General features: G+C 40.8%; 1 protein-coding gene across 1 annotated transcript in view; it reads right to left on the bottom strand.

The window, feature by feature from the left end:
• Nucleotides 1-10,037: 10,037 nt before the first annotated feature.
• Nucleotides 10,038-16,840, bottom strand: part of LOC110966855 (tetraspanin-18-like) — a 32,415-nt gene continuing 25,612 nt past the window's right edge. Inside the window, exons 4-9 of the mRNA XM_051940843.1 lie at nucleotides 15,015-15,209; nucleotides 14,186-14,260; nucleotides 13,286-13,384; nucleotides 13,042-13,209; nucleotides 11,611-11,694; nucleotides 10,038-10,596 (exon numbers count right to left, since the gene is read on the bottom strand). Coding sequence (XP_051796803.1) covers nucleotides 10,549-10,596; nucleotides 11,611-11,694; nucleotides 13,042-13,209; nucleotides 13,286-13,384; nucleotides 14,186-14,260; nucleotides 15,015-15,209 — 669 coding nt within the window. The 3' untranslated portion in view covers nucleotides 10,038-10,548. The remainder of the gene's footprint in view (nucleotides 10,597-11,610; nucleotides 11,695-13,041; nucleotides 13,210-13,285; nucleotides 13,385-14,185; nucleotides 14,261-15,014; nucleotides 15,210-16,840) is intronic.

Below are 16,840 nucleotides of genomic sequence, written 5' to 3' on the forward strand. Positions count from 1 at the left end.
CAATAATCTGTGACTGTTTTTGAGCTGTGCACAGGATGGAACTAGATGAGCCCTCAGTAGAGGGCAGAACCACGCCCTCTGCTGGTGAAAACCCTGTCCTCCCTATACAACTGATGCAATATGTATCAATTTTGATCATCGTACGTATCTCCCTCCCTACTTGATCTGCTGACCTGTAACTCCACAACTGCGCAGGGGACCTTAGACTGATCTTCAGTGCCAAGTTTGATCATCCTGACTTCAGCGGTTGCAGAGATATCGAACCGGACATACATACACACATACATACACACATACATACATACCCAGCCAGATACCGCACCGAATGCAATAACCCCGCTGACGTTTGTCAGGCGTGGTTAAAAAGCAGAAGTGAGAATGACACTAGTTTCCTCAGTATTGAGGAACTTGGACCTCTCCACTGTGTGACAGGATGGGCAGAGGCCTATTACTAAACAATGTCATGGTAACAGGAGTGTGTGTTAACAATGAAAGATGGATCCTGTATATTTGCTGAGAAGAACACGATTTCGATGTAACTGTTGTGTGTGTAACAGGAAAAAGGTTGTGTCTTAGACTTATGAGTCAATCAACTGGGCGTACCAAAAGATAGAATTGTGTGTAAAATGTGTATGTGTTAAGCTGAGGTCGAGCTAGAGTATAAAACGGACAGCGCAGAGACATTGTACGGGAGTGGTTCGCTGGAGCTGCCTGAGAGCTGCAAAGGAGCACTTTTGCCAGAGTTCTGAGGAATCTTCACCGGACTCTTTGCCCAGACGATGTGAAGACAATGCAGGACTTAGGCTCCAGAGTTCGCTGAGAACATCGCTGGAGGCAAAGTCTTTTTCTGACTTTGTTCAACACGCGAAGACCACACTCTGCCAAACGGAGAGTCCTAAGAGGTCTACAGTTATCCAGACGAGACCCAGAGAAGGAAGAACCCGCGACATCCAGAGAGTCGAAGGAGGCAACAGCACAGGGCTGTTCCCCTCCACAGGGCTGAGAGAGCCAGCCACCCATCGCAATCTGGAGAGACGGGAACTTTCCACCACCACCATCCGACAGAGAAGACAGCTGAGGCATTCGCACTTGCGTCCCAACTGCCACTAGAGAGAACTGCCAGACCACGATTGGCCTACGGGACTTCTCCTCTCCCCCTGCTGAGGAAGAACACTCTTCGCCCACAAGAAGACATCGTAACGAGTCTACTGGTCGACAGAGTAGCTCTTCCAGACGCAAGTCAAGACTGGGCATGACAGCTAGGCCTGGCTGTCCGTCCTCTCTCTCCTAAATTACTCATTAGAGAAGATTGTAAGGTACGCTCAGCTTAGTTTAATTTAGTTTAGTTTTCGTAATCAGAAATAATTGTTTAATCATGAATTAATGCTGTGCCCCTGCTAATATTGCTTAATAAAACGCTATATTGCATTTAAAGAGAAGTCTTATGAAATTATTATAAACCACTGATGCTGCATAGTGGTAAAAAGTTAAGCTGATTGTGAGCATTAAATCTAATGGTTCTTAAAGGTTACTTAGTCCAATTTGAGAGTTTAAACATTACCCCTGAGGTTAGTTTTCCAAACCTCTAAAACCAACCTAGGAATAGCACCAAGTGCATGCAGTCATAAGAGGAAAGCTGCCGCTAACAAACGTGAATGATAAATCAATTCTACTACTTAGAGGGTTGCTTAGTAAGAGAGTATTTATCAGATAAGAGGGGTAGGATGTTTGGATGTAGGGCAGTCAGAACCTAGGCGAGCATTCCTCGACGCCAGCTTAATTATTCTACTGAATCCTGTTAGGTAAAATTCTAATAGGCAGATAGAATCCGACCCTTTAAACGGAGAGCTGGTCCTGATTTAACCTGAAGTAAGGATTAAGGAAGGCTAGACAGGCGGACAATACCATAAATATGGAGTCCAGGTCAGTTTGATGCTGCTGGTCAGATGGAGGTCTGGGAACCTCTGAGATCTGCTGCACAACTCTGTGGAGGAAACATCATGTTTAAAGAACATCCATCCATCCATTTTCCTCCGCTTATCCGGGGCCGGGTCGCGGGGGCAGCAGGCGAAGCAGGTCATTCCAGACGTGTTTAAAGAACATGATTGGTTTATTCATAATTATCAATGATTAATTAATTTTTTTTTAAAGTGATGAGTTCAAATTCCTCCACAGATAAAATGAGAAGCAGCTGCTGATCTCCATTCAGGGGAAGAAAGAGTTTTTACTGTGTAGAAGATAAATGAGGAGCTGATGATCAACGTCAGAGGCAATGAAATGATGAACTTCAGATAATTTATCAGGTGGTATTTCTGATTTTAAACTAGTGCAGTTTTAATCATTCAGAGCAGTTTAGCTATGCTGGACATCAGATCAAACTAAAATGTTGTGGTAACACGTTCCTCTACGATGAAGCTCTCAGGAGAGTCACATTAGAACAGATTCAGTTTCAAATTCTTACCTTCTATCAGCAGGTTTTCCATCTTTGAAGACAATAGGCTTACCCATAGAGTGATCAGACCTCATGGACACCCAGCTGTGTTCAGGAGAATCTGATCTCTGCTGCTTCATCCTGATACAAACAGACCAGAGACAAATCAGAGACTTTCAGCTGAAGAACAGATGAACTGTGAGCAGACTGTCAGCGGCTGGGATGTTAGAACCATAGAAACCCAGTCAGAACAGAGGATGAGGAAGGTTCTCCTGTTCTTCAGACTAATGTGATGAAAGATGCTGTCTGATCTGAAGAGTTCACTGATCAGTGGTTGGAGTTCATCTGATGCTCACTGGTTCATCATTCATTCATTCATTCATTCAGTCACAGAAACACAATAAATCTGCTCACATGTTCTGATTGGTTTTAATGGAACTTAATGTTTTTAACTAATATTTCTGGTAAAGTTTGACAGTATTAACACCTAAAATGTTCACCATGATTCTGTCTGCTGTGTTTTATTGATCAGTTTATAGTAATTAAAGGTTTTTCTGCTGCTCAAACATTCTTGTTTCAGACATTCTCTGCTGTGAATTCTTCATTTCTCAGTTTGTATTTTTCAGTCAGGAGAGTCTTTATCTCTGATCCGTGTCCTTCTGTAACTGCATGCAGGAGAATGTGACCACCTGTCCCTCTGACTGAGATCTACTGAGCTCCACTAACCCACATCAGCTGCTTCAAGAAGAAAAGTGCAGCTCCTCCACTGATGTCCAAACTAAAAAAACGCTCTGAGTTCATCTGCTTTCAGACCAGCAGTAAGTTTCCACAGCTGCTGTTGCAGTAAAACCATAAATCTGTGTAGTTTGGAGTCATTTCATATCAAAGCTGTGAAGATGAAGAGAAAGCTGACAGCTCCAGAAGCTCTGGAGATGATGATGCAGCCTGCTGACAACCAGCAGCATCAGATGACTCTGAGGATGAAGTAACCTTGCCAGCAAGTTGATTTCTCGTGATATTTGTGAGTTCACAAATCTCTCAAGAAACCATCTTGCTCCGCTCCCGCATTCACTTTTCGTACAGAGCCAAGTTGGCACGGGCCAATCACGCAGCAGTATCCGTGTGTGGGGCGGGATATCCGGGTGTGAAGACGACACCAAGCGCCAGTAGATCAAAACAAACACGGGAACGGAGGACAACGATCGTGTAGATGCTGCTATTAAGTCAGTTTTAGCTGAATCTCCTATCGCTTCTTTGAAGGAAGAACAACGAGAGGCGCTTTGCGCATTTCTGGATGGTAAAGATGTTTGTGCTTTTTTACCTACGGGTTTTGGTCAGAGTTTAATCTACCAATTGGCTCCGCTCGTTGTGAAGATCCCGCGATTGGCTAAAAACAAAGCTGTCAGAGGCGGGACATACTGTTGCATTGTCCAATCCGTGCCTCTTTCCTCCCAATGGATTTACATGGAGCGGTCCCAGATTGATAATGTGGAGTACTATCAAGTACTACACAATTATTAATCTGGCTATTGCCAGGTTAAGGATGAAGGTTCCTCGGGTAGAACAGAAATCTGCTTCCAAGTCATCTTCTATCTGAGGTTTTTCTACCGTAATCTGAGGCAACAGGCCAATCAGAGCTGAGAACTTTGATCAGAGAAAAACTATCAGGACATTTTATATGGACTTTATTCTTTATTCACAGGATAACCCCTTGAGATGAATCATCTCGTTTTCAAGGGGGTCCTAATCATTAAACAAACTGAAGCTGACACGTGACTTTATTCCATCTTCTGCTGCTATAAAACACACGTTTGAGAACATGATAAAGAATCCAGTGAAGGAATAATGTCAGTGTTTTTCCTGAGAGGTCTCTGTCCTTCAACAGCTGATAATCTGTTTTATTGTTAATTCGTGTATCATGGATTTGTTTCATAGAACTTTAAATGTTGTACGGTTGTTACCTCGGACTGGTCTCTAATCTCAGTGGGACTTTCTGGTTCAATAAAGGTCAATAACATAAAATAATAAAGATGCATCAAAGTCCACATTGCTGCTGATCCTGAACATTTCCAATACTTTAATAAAACACTCTGAGCACTGAATATGAGGAAAACAACAGATCATTCATGTGTTTAATAAAAACTACAGGTACATCATGTAAACTAAGTGTTAAAGTCCTGAAGTGTGTGAATATTTGGGAGTTCATGATGTTGGAGGAAAATCTAAGTCTGGAATCTGATCAGAAAATGAGATATTTACAAAAGTTGTTCAAAGGGAACATTTGGTCCTCAGGGAACTCTGTTTAGCTTTAATTCATGCTGCTGTGTTTTTATCCTTTTCAATCTCTGCTGCAGCTCAGAAATAATCTGTGAATGATTAATTTCTCAGTTTCTGAACCAGGAGAATCTTTATTCCTCTGACCTTTGTTCAGTGGAGTGTCTCTGAGGTGGTTGTTTATCATGGATGTGAGTTGGATCTAGTCCACATCTGTCCTGTTTCTTCCTCCTCAGAAACACTAAGAGCAGATTTTAATAAAAGCTGCTGGTTTCACTTATTTTTCTCCGTGTTCAGCTCAGTTCCAGTCACCATGTTGGACCTCAGAACCCTGAACTGATCCACATGTTGGACACTGATCAGTCCCTCCAGGAATTCGCGATGTTGCGATCGTGCGAAATCAACCAATCTCCGCGAATTTTGCGCGGCCTTGCAATTTTGTCCAATCACCGCAACTTTCTCGCAATTTTGGCCCGCCTCCCGTGAGTTCCACCAATCAGAGCAGCTCCCAGCGCAAACGTAATGCACGTATGTCACTGAATTCACTTCCTGTTTATGGTTTGAAGATGCAGACATGTGCGATACTAATGTCTCTGATTTACCAACAAATATTACTGCTGAAGACCGTGATAAACAATTAATTCACTGATGTTCTTCACCAAAGCGGAGCTAAACTGTTTTACACCCGTGCAATATCGTGGTGGAATACAAAAATAGAAAGAAAAAAAATCGATTGATACACTTCTTCAAAAAAAAAAAAACACGAAACATATTAGAACGGCTGAAATGATCAGACAGCAGACCAGACAAATCACCATGATGGAAACTGTTGCATCCAGATCTGTTAGAGCTCTGAAAGAATGAAGGTAAATTAGATTAATTATTCCACCAAAGAACACGATGGAGTTATGTGACGATCAGCGTGTGTGAATCCTTCCTCTGTTACCAACATCACTCAGGAACAGACTCAGAGATTTAAATGAAGTTTTCAGGGTCGGTCAGAAATGACACAAGGACCAAATGATTAGACTTCAGCAGTGATACGGCTTGGATAAACGGATTTGTTAAGGATTCATAGCAGCACGGTAACCATGGCAACAAGTGAACGCTACCTCAGCGGCCTGCTGACGATCACATGATTGTTATCCTACAACAAATCTACCACTGTGGATGTATTGGAAATGATACAAGGAACAACTGATTAAATTGTGGGGGTGTTTCTGAGTCCCATCAATTCCTGTCGCCCCCTGCATAGTTAGGCTACATCATGTTAAACCAGTATCTGGCTGCTGCTAATGTCCCACTGTGGTGTGCCAGCTTTTGGAAATGGGTTGGAACGCAACATAATTAGTCTAATTTCAGAATAAATATTGTCAATTACAGCGTTGAAATGTTCTACAAGCTGGAAAAAATGCAGCTTTTTAGCAGTTGTCACTGTCTCCCACAATTTTATCTCAACAAATAAGCTTAAAACATCACAACTTTTATCGCAATTTTTTAGAAAAGCTGCTGCAGATTCAGGCATTTTCGGCCGCAACAATCACGAAAAACGCCCGCAAAATCCTGCAAGGACTGACTGATGCTGATGTCAGACATTATATTGTTCAGTCCAACATCTGGTGAAGTTCTGGACCCAGACTGGATCCTCTTCTCAGGAGAGTCACATTAGAACAGATTCAGTTTCAAATTCTTACCTTCTATCAGCAGGTTTTCCATCTTTAAACTCATCAAGAAGACCCTTAGAGTGATCAGACCTCATGGACACCCAGCTGTGTTCAGGAGAATCTGATCTCTGCTGCTTCATCCTGATACAAACAGACCAGAGACAAATCAGAGACTTTCAGCTGAAGAACAGATGAACTGTGAGCAGACTGTCAGTGGCTGGAATGTTAGAACCATAGAAACCCAGTCAGAACAGAGGATGAGGAAGGTTCTCCTGTTCTTCAGACTAATGTGATGAAAGATGCTGTCTGATCTGAAGAGTTCACTGATCAGTGGTTGGAGTTCATCTGATGCTCACTGGTTCATCATTCATTCATTCATTCATTCATTCAGTCACAGAAACACAATAAATCTGCTCACATGTTCTGATTGGTTTTAATGGAACATAAACATGTTTTTAACTAATATTTCTGGTAAAGTTTGACAGTATTAACACCTAAAATGTTCACCATGAGTCTGTCTGCTGTGTTTTATTGATCAGTTTATAGTAATTAAAGGTTTTTCTGCTGCTCAAACATTCTTGTTTCAGACATTCTCTGCTGTGAATTCTTCATTTCTCAGTTTGTATTTTTCAGTCAGGAGAGTCTTTCTCTCTGATCTGTGTCCTTCTGTACCTGCATGCAGGTGAATGTGACCACCTGTCCCCCTGACTGAGATCTACTGAGCTCCACTAACCCACATCAGCTGCTTCAAGAAGAAAAATGCAGCTTTTTAGCAGTTGTCACTGTCTCCCGCAATTTCATCACAACAAATAAGCTTAAAACATCACAACTTTTGTCGCAATTTTTTAGAAAAGCTGCTGCAGATTCAGGCATTTTCGGCCGCAACAATCACGAAAAACGCCCGCAAAATCCTGGAAGGACTGACTGATGCTGATGTCAGACATTATATTGTTCAGTCCAACATCTGGTGAAGTTCTGGACCCAGACTGGATCCTCTTCTCAGGAGAGTCACATTAGAACAGATTCAGTTTGATGTTCTTACCTTCTATCAGCAGGTTTTCCATCTTTAAAGTTAACAGGATGACCCATAGAGCGACCAGACTTCATGGACACCCAGCTGTGTTCAGGAGAATCTGATCTCTGCTGCTGCATCCTGATACAAACAGACCAGAGACAAATCAGAGACTTTCAGCTGGAAGGAAACATGTTCAGTAAGAAGATCAGAGGTTCATTCTGTTCTGAGCTGTTCAGTAGTTCAGGTGTAACACTGACTGTGAATGTTAGTAATTAATCATTTTTCACTGCTGGAGCTCAGAGATCAGAATCAAACTGCTGCTTCTACCTGAGAACCACTAACAGGAAAACATGCAGATCCTTCTCAAAGCTTTAACTCTGACACAAACTGAAGAAGAAATCAGAATAAAACTCCTCCAGAGAAACCTGAAGGATCAAAGAATGCTGGGAAACATTTCTGCTGTCAGTCCATCAGTGATCCAACACAGTGATCCTGTTCACACATTTACCTGGAAGGATTCTCACCTGCTCAACTCACTTCAGGTCCACTTAGAGACACTTTCCACCTTCACATGTCCACAAAACAGTGAGAGAAGAAGCTGCTCATGTTCCTTCATCAGTCCTGGTTGATCTGAGGACGCCGTCACACCTTCATAACCTCAGAGTGACGACAATCAGTCCAACCTGTAGCAGTGTTTCCTGGTTCCTCCTCAGGTAGACAGCCACTCCCTAACATCATTCTCTGGGCAGGAACTGACTGAAGGTCTAACAGGAATAACCATGATTACAGTCATTTAATATGCTGCAAACTCCAGCTTTTCCCCACAAAATTAGAGCATGAAATTGTCCAAAATGTCTTCATATTCTGAAACATTAAGGTGCACAATCATCACAAAAAAGAAAAACATCCATACAAGTACATGAAATCAGCAAGAAAGGGGGTGGAGGGGTGGGGGGAATGACCACAAAGGATGTAAAAATACAACCAAAAGCTGCAAAATCATCACAAAACAGATGTAATATTTTCATCAAACAATATTAAACCAGCTAAAAACATATGAGAAATGATCATAAAAGGTCCTAAAATACCACAGAACATGGAAAGATCATGAGAAAAAGATGATAAATTTCCATAAAAAGATAAGAAATCAGAAGATAAAAGAAGGAAATCACCACAAGAAGAAACTAAATTGTCACAAAAAGATGCAAAATCATCACAAAAGATCCAAGATTTCCATTAAAAGATGTTAAATCAGGACAAAAATATGTGAAATTACCACAAAGGATGCAAATATCCAACAAAAGATGCAAAATCTACAGAAAATGATGCAACATTTTCATAAAATCAGCTCAGACATGTGAAATTATCATAAAAGATGCTAAAATCATGATAAAATCCCATAAACAGACATGAAACCAGGACAGAAATATTTGAAATTCCAGGTTTGAATCCACTGAGCTCCTGACAGCGACCCGTTCTTTACCAGATGTTTGTAGAAGCAGTCTGCTGCTGGATCTGATCCACCTGTGGAAGTGATTAAACACCTGAATCCAATCATCTGGAGGGGCGTCCCAATACTGCTGTTCATTTAGTGTTTGTCACAAACAGCTGGAAGTTCTGGTCGCTTCCCTTTGACTGGATTTTCTGTTTTTATTCACCAGTTCATGGTGGAAACATCTTTATTTATGTCAAAGAAAACACTAAAATCAGTTCATTCAAATGCACAGATTGTGAATTTTCCATCTTGTAAATGCTGAATGTGATTTAACCCAGTGTGAGCAGCAGGTGGCGCTGCAGCTCCATCAGCTCACTTCTGTTAGAGGTTTATATGAGCAGCTTTTATTGTGAAGGAAACAAGCAGCTTCAAGGTTTTCTTCAGTCTGAATGAACGTGCAGAGAAAAGATCGTGAAAGTGTTGAAGATTAAAGAGAAAAGAAGTGAAATAATCATGAAATATGTCAGAAACAGGAGTCAGAGGTTCACTGTTGCTTCTTGTTTCTTTAATTAATAGCAGAATATAAATGATCAGGATATAAATATAGATCAGATAACTTTAGTGCAGCTACGACAATCCTGAAGATGTTTCATTAAAGACGGAATTATAGAAAGTATACATATTTACAGGAGTTCCACTACCAGATATCACCTCCATCTCCACCTCCCTGAATCATCAGACTCCTCACACCCTGCCCAGCATCTGTTCCACATCAGGGAGAAGGTTCAGATCCATCCAAGCAAGAACTTCCTGAACAGCCAACAGCTTCTTTCCACAATCCATAAGACTCCTCAGTAACAGTGTCCCATCCCATCACCCACACCACTACCACACATCTACCACCCCTACTACATCTGCCTTGTGCTAAACCCGACTTATTTACAGCAGCCTTGTGTAAATTTATGAGATTGTTTCTTCATTAATATGCAAGAAATGAAATGAAAATGTCAATTGAAAGTTAACGCCTGATTTTATATATTTTATGAGACATGAACTCTTTTAGTTTCAGTCGTACTTGTACTCATGATGATCTACATCAGGATATGTGAGCAGATCTGAACTCTTCTAAACCATCTTCCTCATTCTGTTTTTATTCAGTCATTCTGTACAAACCAGGTTCTGTTTTATGTTCACAGCATGAAGGACAAATGAAACCAGTAAAACCACAGACACCAGTTTAATGACCATCGGTCGTTTATACAAACACATTTAGAGGAAAAAAGTTTTATATCTGCTGATTAAATCCACAAAGAGAAGAAGACAAAGTGTGACCTGAAGGTCTTCTGAGGAATATTTACACAGAAACACTGAACCGTCCGTTGTCTTCAGAACATTTTACACAGAATAAACTCTTCCTTCAGTCCCAGCTGACTGGACGGAGACGACACCACGACCACCGACTCCTCATGAAGCTCAGACGGACTCGGATCAAGTCCAGGTTTCACGTCTTTGTGTTTCCAGTTTGATGGACTCAGGTCGGTTCTGAAGCAGCTTCTGGGTCGACGGACTGAACAGAACCTCGACTTCACAGCAGAACCTCAGAAACCTGAAGAATGACGGTGATCACAGAACCAACGACACAAACTACCACTGGACGGATACGCTTCATGTTTTAGTTTGTTTCTTCCTGCTGATGAAGGTGATGATGATGACGATGATGAAGGCCGTCTCACTGGATGCCTCTGAATAAACACATCGCAAACACCATGGCAAAGAGCTGCAGAGAACCAGACAGAGCAGAGAAGCTGAAAGCATCTCAGAAATATGCAGATTCATTTCATAAATAATAATTTTTATTTTCGAACTGTTTCATTTTTAACAAGGTTTATTAAAAACTAAAAAGCTGCTTAATGCAGATTATAGAGCCTCAATAGTCACAGAGAGAAGCTAACTGCACAGCTAAAGCTATAAAAAGAAGCTAAATGCACAGCTAAAGTCATAGAAAGAAGCTAACCACAGAGCTAAAGCTATAAAAAGAAGTTAAATGCACAGCGAAAGTCATAGAAAGAAGCTAACTACAGAGCTAAAGCTACAAAAAGAAGCTAAATGCACAGCGAAAGTCATAGAAAGAAGCTAACTACAGAGCTAAAGCTACAAAAAGAAGCTAAATACACAGCTAAAGTCATAGAAAGAAGCTAACTACAGAGCTAAAGCTACAAAAAGAAGCTAAATACACAGCTAAAGTCATAGAAAGAAGCTAACTACAGAGCTAAAGCTATAAAAAGAAGCTAACTACAGAGCTAAAGGTATGAAAGATGCTCACTACAGAGTTAAAGCTTTAAAAGAAGCTAAATACACCTTTAAAGCTATAAAAAGAACCTAACTACAGAGCTAAGGTCATAAAAAGGAGCTACACAGGTATAGTCATGAAAAGAGGCTAATTACATGACTAAAGTCATAGGAACAAGTTAAACAAACAGCTAAAGGTATTGAAATAGGGCTAACCACACCACTAAAGTCAAATAAAGAGGCTAACTCCACAGCTAAAGTCAGAAAAGGAAGCTAACTACGTAGATAAAGTTACAAAACAGAAGCTAATTATGCAGCTAAAGTCACAGAAGTTAGTTAATTTTTTTACAGTTTTAACCTTTTAACGTGCTGTTTAATGGATAACTGGAGGAATTCAGGCAGTAATTCAGGTTTGTTTGTTCTTTTTGGTTAATTCTTTACTGCTGCAATATTACATAAAAGCTGTTATTTTAATAAAAAGCAGTGAGAGATCTGTTCATACTTCGATGGTGAGAACTACGATGGCCAGAGCTCCAGCCGTGTAGATGTAGGTCTCAAAATAATCCACCATCGCTGAGTAACAGCCCTGAAGACAAAACACACTCTGAGGTTAGTATTTTAACTTCTTTACACACAAAACACATTTTATATGGTATAACACTCTATCTCAGAAATTCAGATTTACTGTAAAATTATTAACAAAATAATATAAATTTCATTATTTTACTGTTTAATAAAAGCTTTTTCGCTTTGAGAAACTCTTACTTTTGCAATTTTGATCTTCTTTATATCTGTTATTATTTATAATTTGTACATAAAAACCACAGCATCATCTGTAAATGTACTTCTGCAGTAAATTAAAATAAGCAGCACTAACACTGAAGCTAAAATACAGACATGAGTTTATTCTGCTGTGCAGAAATAAGTAGAATAAGGAGAAAGACAGCAGCAAGTAAAAACATAAATATAACACCCCAGTCTGACCTAGAAACCCACAGTAAACAGCTAAATAAGAATTTATTTAACGCAGGCTGTGAAGGTTTTTGTTCTTCGCTGCAAAATTAAAAAGTCAAGAAAACAAACATTTAAAGGCAACAAACGTCAGCAGAAAGTAAATCTAAACTCACTCAGTATTTCAAATGTTATTCTGTTGGTCACATCCTGTAAATCTGTTAGAGCTGGAGGGTTTTGCAGCAGAGTCACAGGTTTTATTGTGAAGGAGCTGCTTTAAGTTTTAGATCTTTATTTTTGTGTTTTCGTTTCAGCTGATCGACACCAATGGACCAAAAGAATTAACAGAGTTTATTTTAAATCACAGAATTTTTCAGGTTTTATTCAGCAGCTCAGCAGATGATGCTTCTAAAAGCCTTCTTACTGTTTCATTAGTAAAATTATTATGATTTTATCTTATTTTAACTTAATTATCTTCAGTGTTTATCGAGTTTCACGTTGGACTGAATCTCTTCCTTAACCCTCCTGTTGTCTTCATTTACAGGCACCAAAAAATATTGTTTCTTTGTTTGAAAAAAAAAAATCAAAAATTCCACAAATTTCTGAGAATTTGCAAAACCTTCAGGAAGAAAATTCCAATAATTCCTTAAAAGTTTCAGTAAAAGTTTTATTTTAAAAGAAATCCCCCAAATTTAGCAAGAAAATTCTTGTAAATATTTCAAAATAAGTAAAAATTTCAAAATAAGTAAAAATCTTCCAAAAAAATCTGAGCAACATCTAAAGTGATTCCATTTACATCACTAAAACTTCTGATATTTTCTTTCAGAACTTTCACATAAAAATCAACCAAAATCCAGCGAAACTTTAAAACGGGTCAAACTGACCCACAGGATAACACGAGGCTTAACTCGACTCTTTAAGTCTTCTTTCTCTGACTTCTGTCCACCTGAAGGTTCTGAACTTCCATCTCTCTGTTTCCTACCTTGTTGTGTCGGAAGATGACACTGCCACTGACGCACTGCTCCACGCCGCCGTCTCCAAGGAAACCGTTTCTCTGGCAACAGGCCTCAGGAACCATCTTGGAGGGACTGAGCAGCCGGAACAGACTCTCCTCGAAGTCCTCGGGACCGCTGACGCCACAGCAGTCGAACTGCAGGAAAACAGGAAGTAGAACAGCTCAGCGACGGACCGTCAGCTGATGGACAGGAAGAGTGGCGACGCCTCACCGTGGTCATGATGGCGTTCCAGGTGGAGCTGAAGACGTCGGTGTTGTTCCGGCCCTGATAGTGACGCTTCAGATCCCTGGTGAAATACTGTCGGGTCAGCTGGAAACAGAAACAGCTTCAGTTAGGTTTTACTGACCTTTAAATGATGTAATCTGAGAAAAAAACAGGCATCACATGATCACCTGAACACCTTCAGAACAGCTTCTGCTAGGTTTTATTAACAGCTAGTTAATTTAATTTGAGGTAAAAACTACAAACTGAGCATCAAATGATCACCTGACTGAACCTATTACCTTCTGAAGTTACCTCACAGCTGTTTCCACCAACACAGAACAGCTTCTGGTAGCTTTTAACAACCGTTAATATATTTAATCTTAGGTAAAAAAACAAGCATCACACGATCACCTGAACACCTTCAGAAGTTACCTCACAGGTTCTGTTCTGGTTCTACACTGAAACTGTTTCAACAAGTCTGAAACCAGTCAAAAACACTCTAAAGTAAAGGTCAAAAACCAGCGAAACACATCAAGAAAAAGAAAACGCAAAGAAACATGCAGCAAACCACAAAAAACCAAAGTCTGTAAATATCCCTGGAAACAGTCCAAAACAAGTCAGAAAAAGTACTGGTCCAAGACCGTCCCTAAATCTGACAAAGAAAAAAAAGGCTGAAACTACAAAAAAATCATCTAAAAACCACCACGGAACCAAACTAAAACATCTCTAAAATAAATTCCAAAACCAGACTTCAATCTGCAAAACAAACAAGAGAGAAACCTAAAACCCTTCTAAAACCCAAAAATACTTCTAAAAACCACCATGGAACCAAACTAAAACATATTTAAAATAAATTCCAAAACCAGACTTCAATCTGCAAAACAAACAACCTGATCCAGAACTCACATGTTCTCTGAAGAGGAACGCCAGGATGGCAGCAGCCAGCTCAGCCAGGAAGATGAAGAGGATCAGCATGAAGAACTGGAAGAGAAGAAGAAGAAGAACTGGAACAGAAGAACATGAAGAAGAACTGGAACAGAAGAAGAAGAAGAAGAACTGGAACAGAAGAACATGAAGAAGAACTGGAACAGAAGAAGAACAAGAAGAACTGGAAGAGAAGAACATGAAGAAGAACTGGAACAGAAGAACAAGAAGAACTGGACCAGAGCAGAACGTTTCTGCTGGAACATTTAAAGTCCACATGTATGAAGGAATCCAACAGCTTCAGACTGAAACTACAGAGAACCATGCGTTTCCTCAGGATGTCCTCTGGGTGGCGCCAGTTTACCTCTGGATGAAGAACTACCTGCTTAACATGTTTAACATTTCCACAGACTCACACTAAAACTAAAAATATAGAAAATAAATCAGAGTAACAACTTCTGGTTCATTTAAAAGAAAATAAAAACGAAATATATGTTTAACAGGAACACTGGATCTGTAATAGAACTGCACATAACCTTTATTATTATTGTTGATTATTCTATGAATTAATTCATTTTATCTGAATTTTTGTGTGAGGGTCAGACTAATACCTGAATCTGTAAGGGTCAGACTAATACTTGATCCTGTGTAAGGGTCAGACTAATACTTGATCCTGTGTAAGGGTCAGACTAATACCTGATCCTGTTTAAGGGTCAGACTAATACTTGATCCTGTGTAAGGGTCAGACTAATACCTGATACTTCGTGTTTCCGTCTCATTGTTTTAAAACAGAAAGTCTTGGCTGACTCACGAACAGCAGCAGACATTTGTTCTCCCTGATGGCTCCACAGCAGCCCAGGAAGCCCAGCAGGAACAGCAGCGCCCCCATGGCCAGGATCACGTAGACCCCCGTGAACAGCAGAGGGTTCACCGCCACGATCTCCCTGAAGCCCATCGGGTCCACCAGAACCCAAACACCCACACCTAGCAGGAAGGAGCCGCCCAGCTGGGACAGAACGGGTCAGTTAGTCAGAACCAAGAGAACCGAGGGCCAGAAATACACCTGAACCTAAAGGAACCCGGAGGAATATGAAGGAACCTGAAGGAACCTGGTGACTGAAGACTAGTTTAAGGTGGTTTAAGTACTAAGCAGACGATCTTAATAGTGAAAAATGTTGCACTTGAAGTTCTGTATATTGAGTTACATGGATCTTCTGCTCAGTTTGAAATGGAGGTTTGGTTCCTATCTGCTCTTCAAATACACAGAATAATTATTGTTACCACACCAGGATGTAGACTGTTTCCAGAGCCTCAGCTAGGTTAGACTCATACCTGAATCTCTGTAAGGGTCAGACTAATACCTGAGTGTGTGTGAGGGTCAGACTAATACCTGGGTAACTGTAAGGGTCAGACTAATACCTGAGTGTGTGTGAGGGTCAGACTATTACCTGGGTAACTGTAAGGGTCAGACTAATACCTGAGTGTGTGTGAGGGTCAGACTAATACCTGGGTAACTGTAAGGGTCAGACTAATACCTGGGTAACTGTAAGGGTCAGACTAATACCTGAGTGTGTGTGAGGGTCAGACTATTACCTGGGTAACTGTAAGGGTCAGACTAATACCTGAGTGTGTGTGAGGGTCAGACTAATACCTGGGTAACTGTAAGGGTCAGACTAATACCTGAGTGTGTGTGAGGGTCAGACTAATACCTGGGTAACTGTAAGGGTCAGACTAATACCTGGGTAACTGTAAGGGTCAGACTAATACCTGAGTGTGTGTGAGGGTCAGACTATTACCTGGGTAACTGTAAGGGTCAGACTAATACCTGAGTGTGTGTGAGGGTCAGACTAATACCTGGGTAACTGTAAGGGTCAGACTAATACCTGGGTAACTGTAAGGGTCAGACTAATACCTGAGTGTGTGTGAGGGTCAGACTATTACCTGGGTAACTGTAAGGGTCAGACTAATACCTGAGTGTGTGTGAGGGTCAGACTAATACCTGGGTAACTGTAAGGGTCAGACTAATACCTGGGTAACTGTAAGGGTCAGACTAATACCTGGGTAACTGTAAGGGTCAGACTAATACCTGAGTGTGTGTGAGGGTCAGACTATTACCTGGGTAACTGTAAGGGTCAGACTAATACCTGAGTGTGTGTGAGGGTCAGACTAATACCTGGGTAACTGTAAGGGTCAGACTAATACCTGAGTGTGTGTGAGGGTCAGACTAATACCTGGGTAACTGTAAGGGTCAGACTAATACCTGGGTAACTGTAAGGGTCAGACTAATACCTGAGTGTGTGTGAGGGTCAGACTATTACCTGGGTAACTGTAAGGGTCAGACTAATACCTGAGTGTGTGTGAGGGTCAGACTAATACCTGGGTAACTGTAAGGGTCAGACTAATACCTGGGTAACTGTAAGGGTCAGACTAATACCTGAGTGTGTGTGAGGGTCAGACTATTACCTGGGTAACTGTAAGGGTCAGACTAATACCTGAGTGTGTGTGAGGGTCAGACTAATACCTGGGTAACTGTAAGGGTCAGACTAATACCTGGGTAACTGTAAGGGTCAGACTAATACCTGAGTGTGTGTGAGGGTCAGACTATTACCTGGCTGTCTCCTCAGTTTGTAAAAGTCC

Source organism: Acanthochromis polyacanthus, chromosome 2 (genome assembly GCF_021347895.1).
Source record: "Acanthochromis polyacanthus isolate Apoly-LR-REF ecotype Palm Island chromosome 2, KAUST_Apoly_ChrSc, whole genome shotgun sequence".
NCBI classification, from domain to species: domain Eukaryota; kingdom Metazoa; phylum Chordata; class Actinopteri; family Pomacentridae; genus Acanthochromis; species Acanthochromis polyacanthus.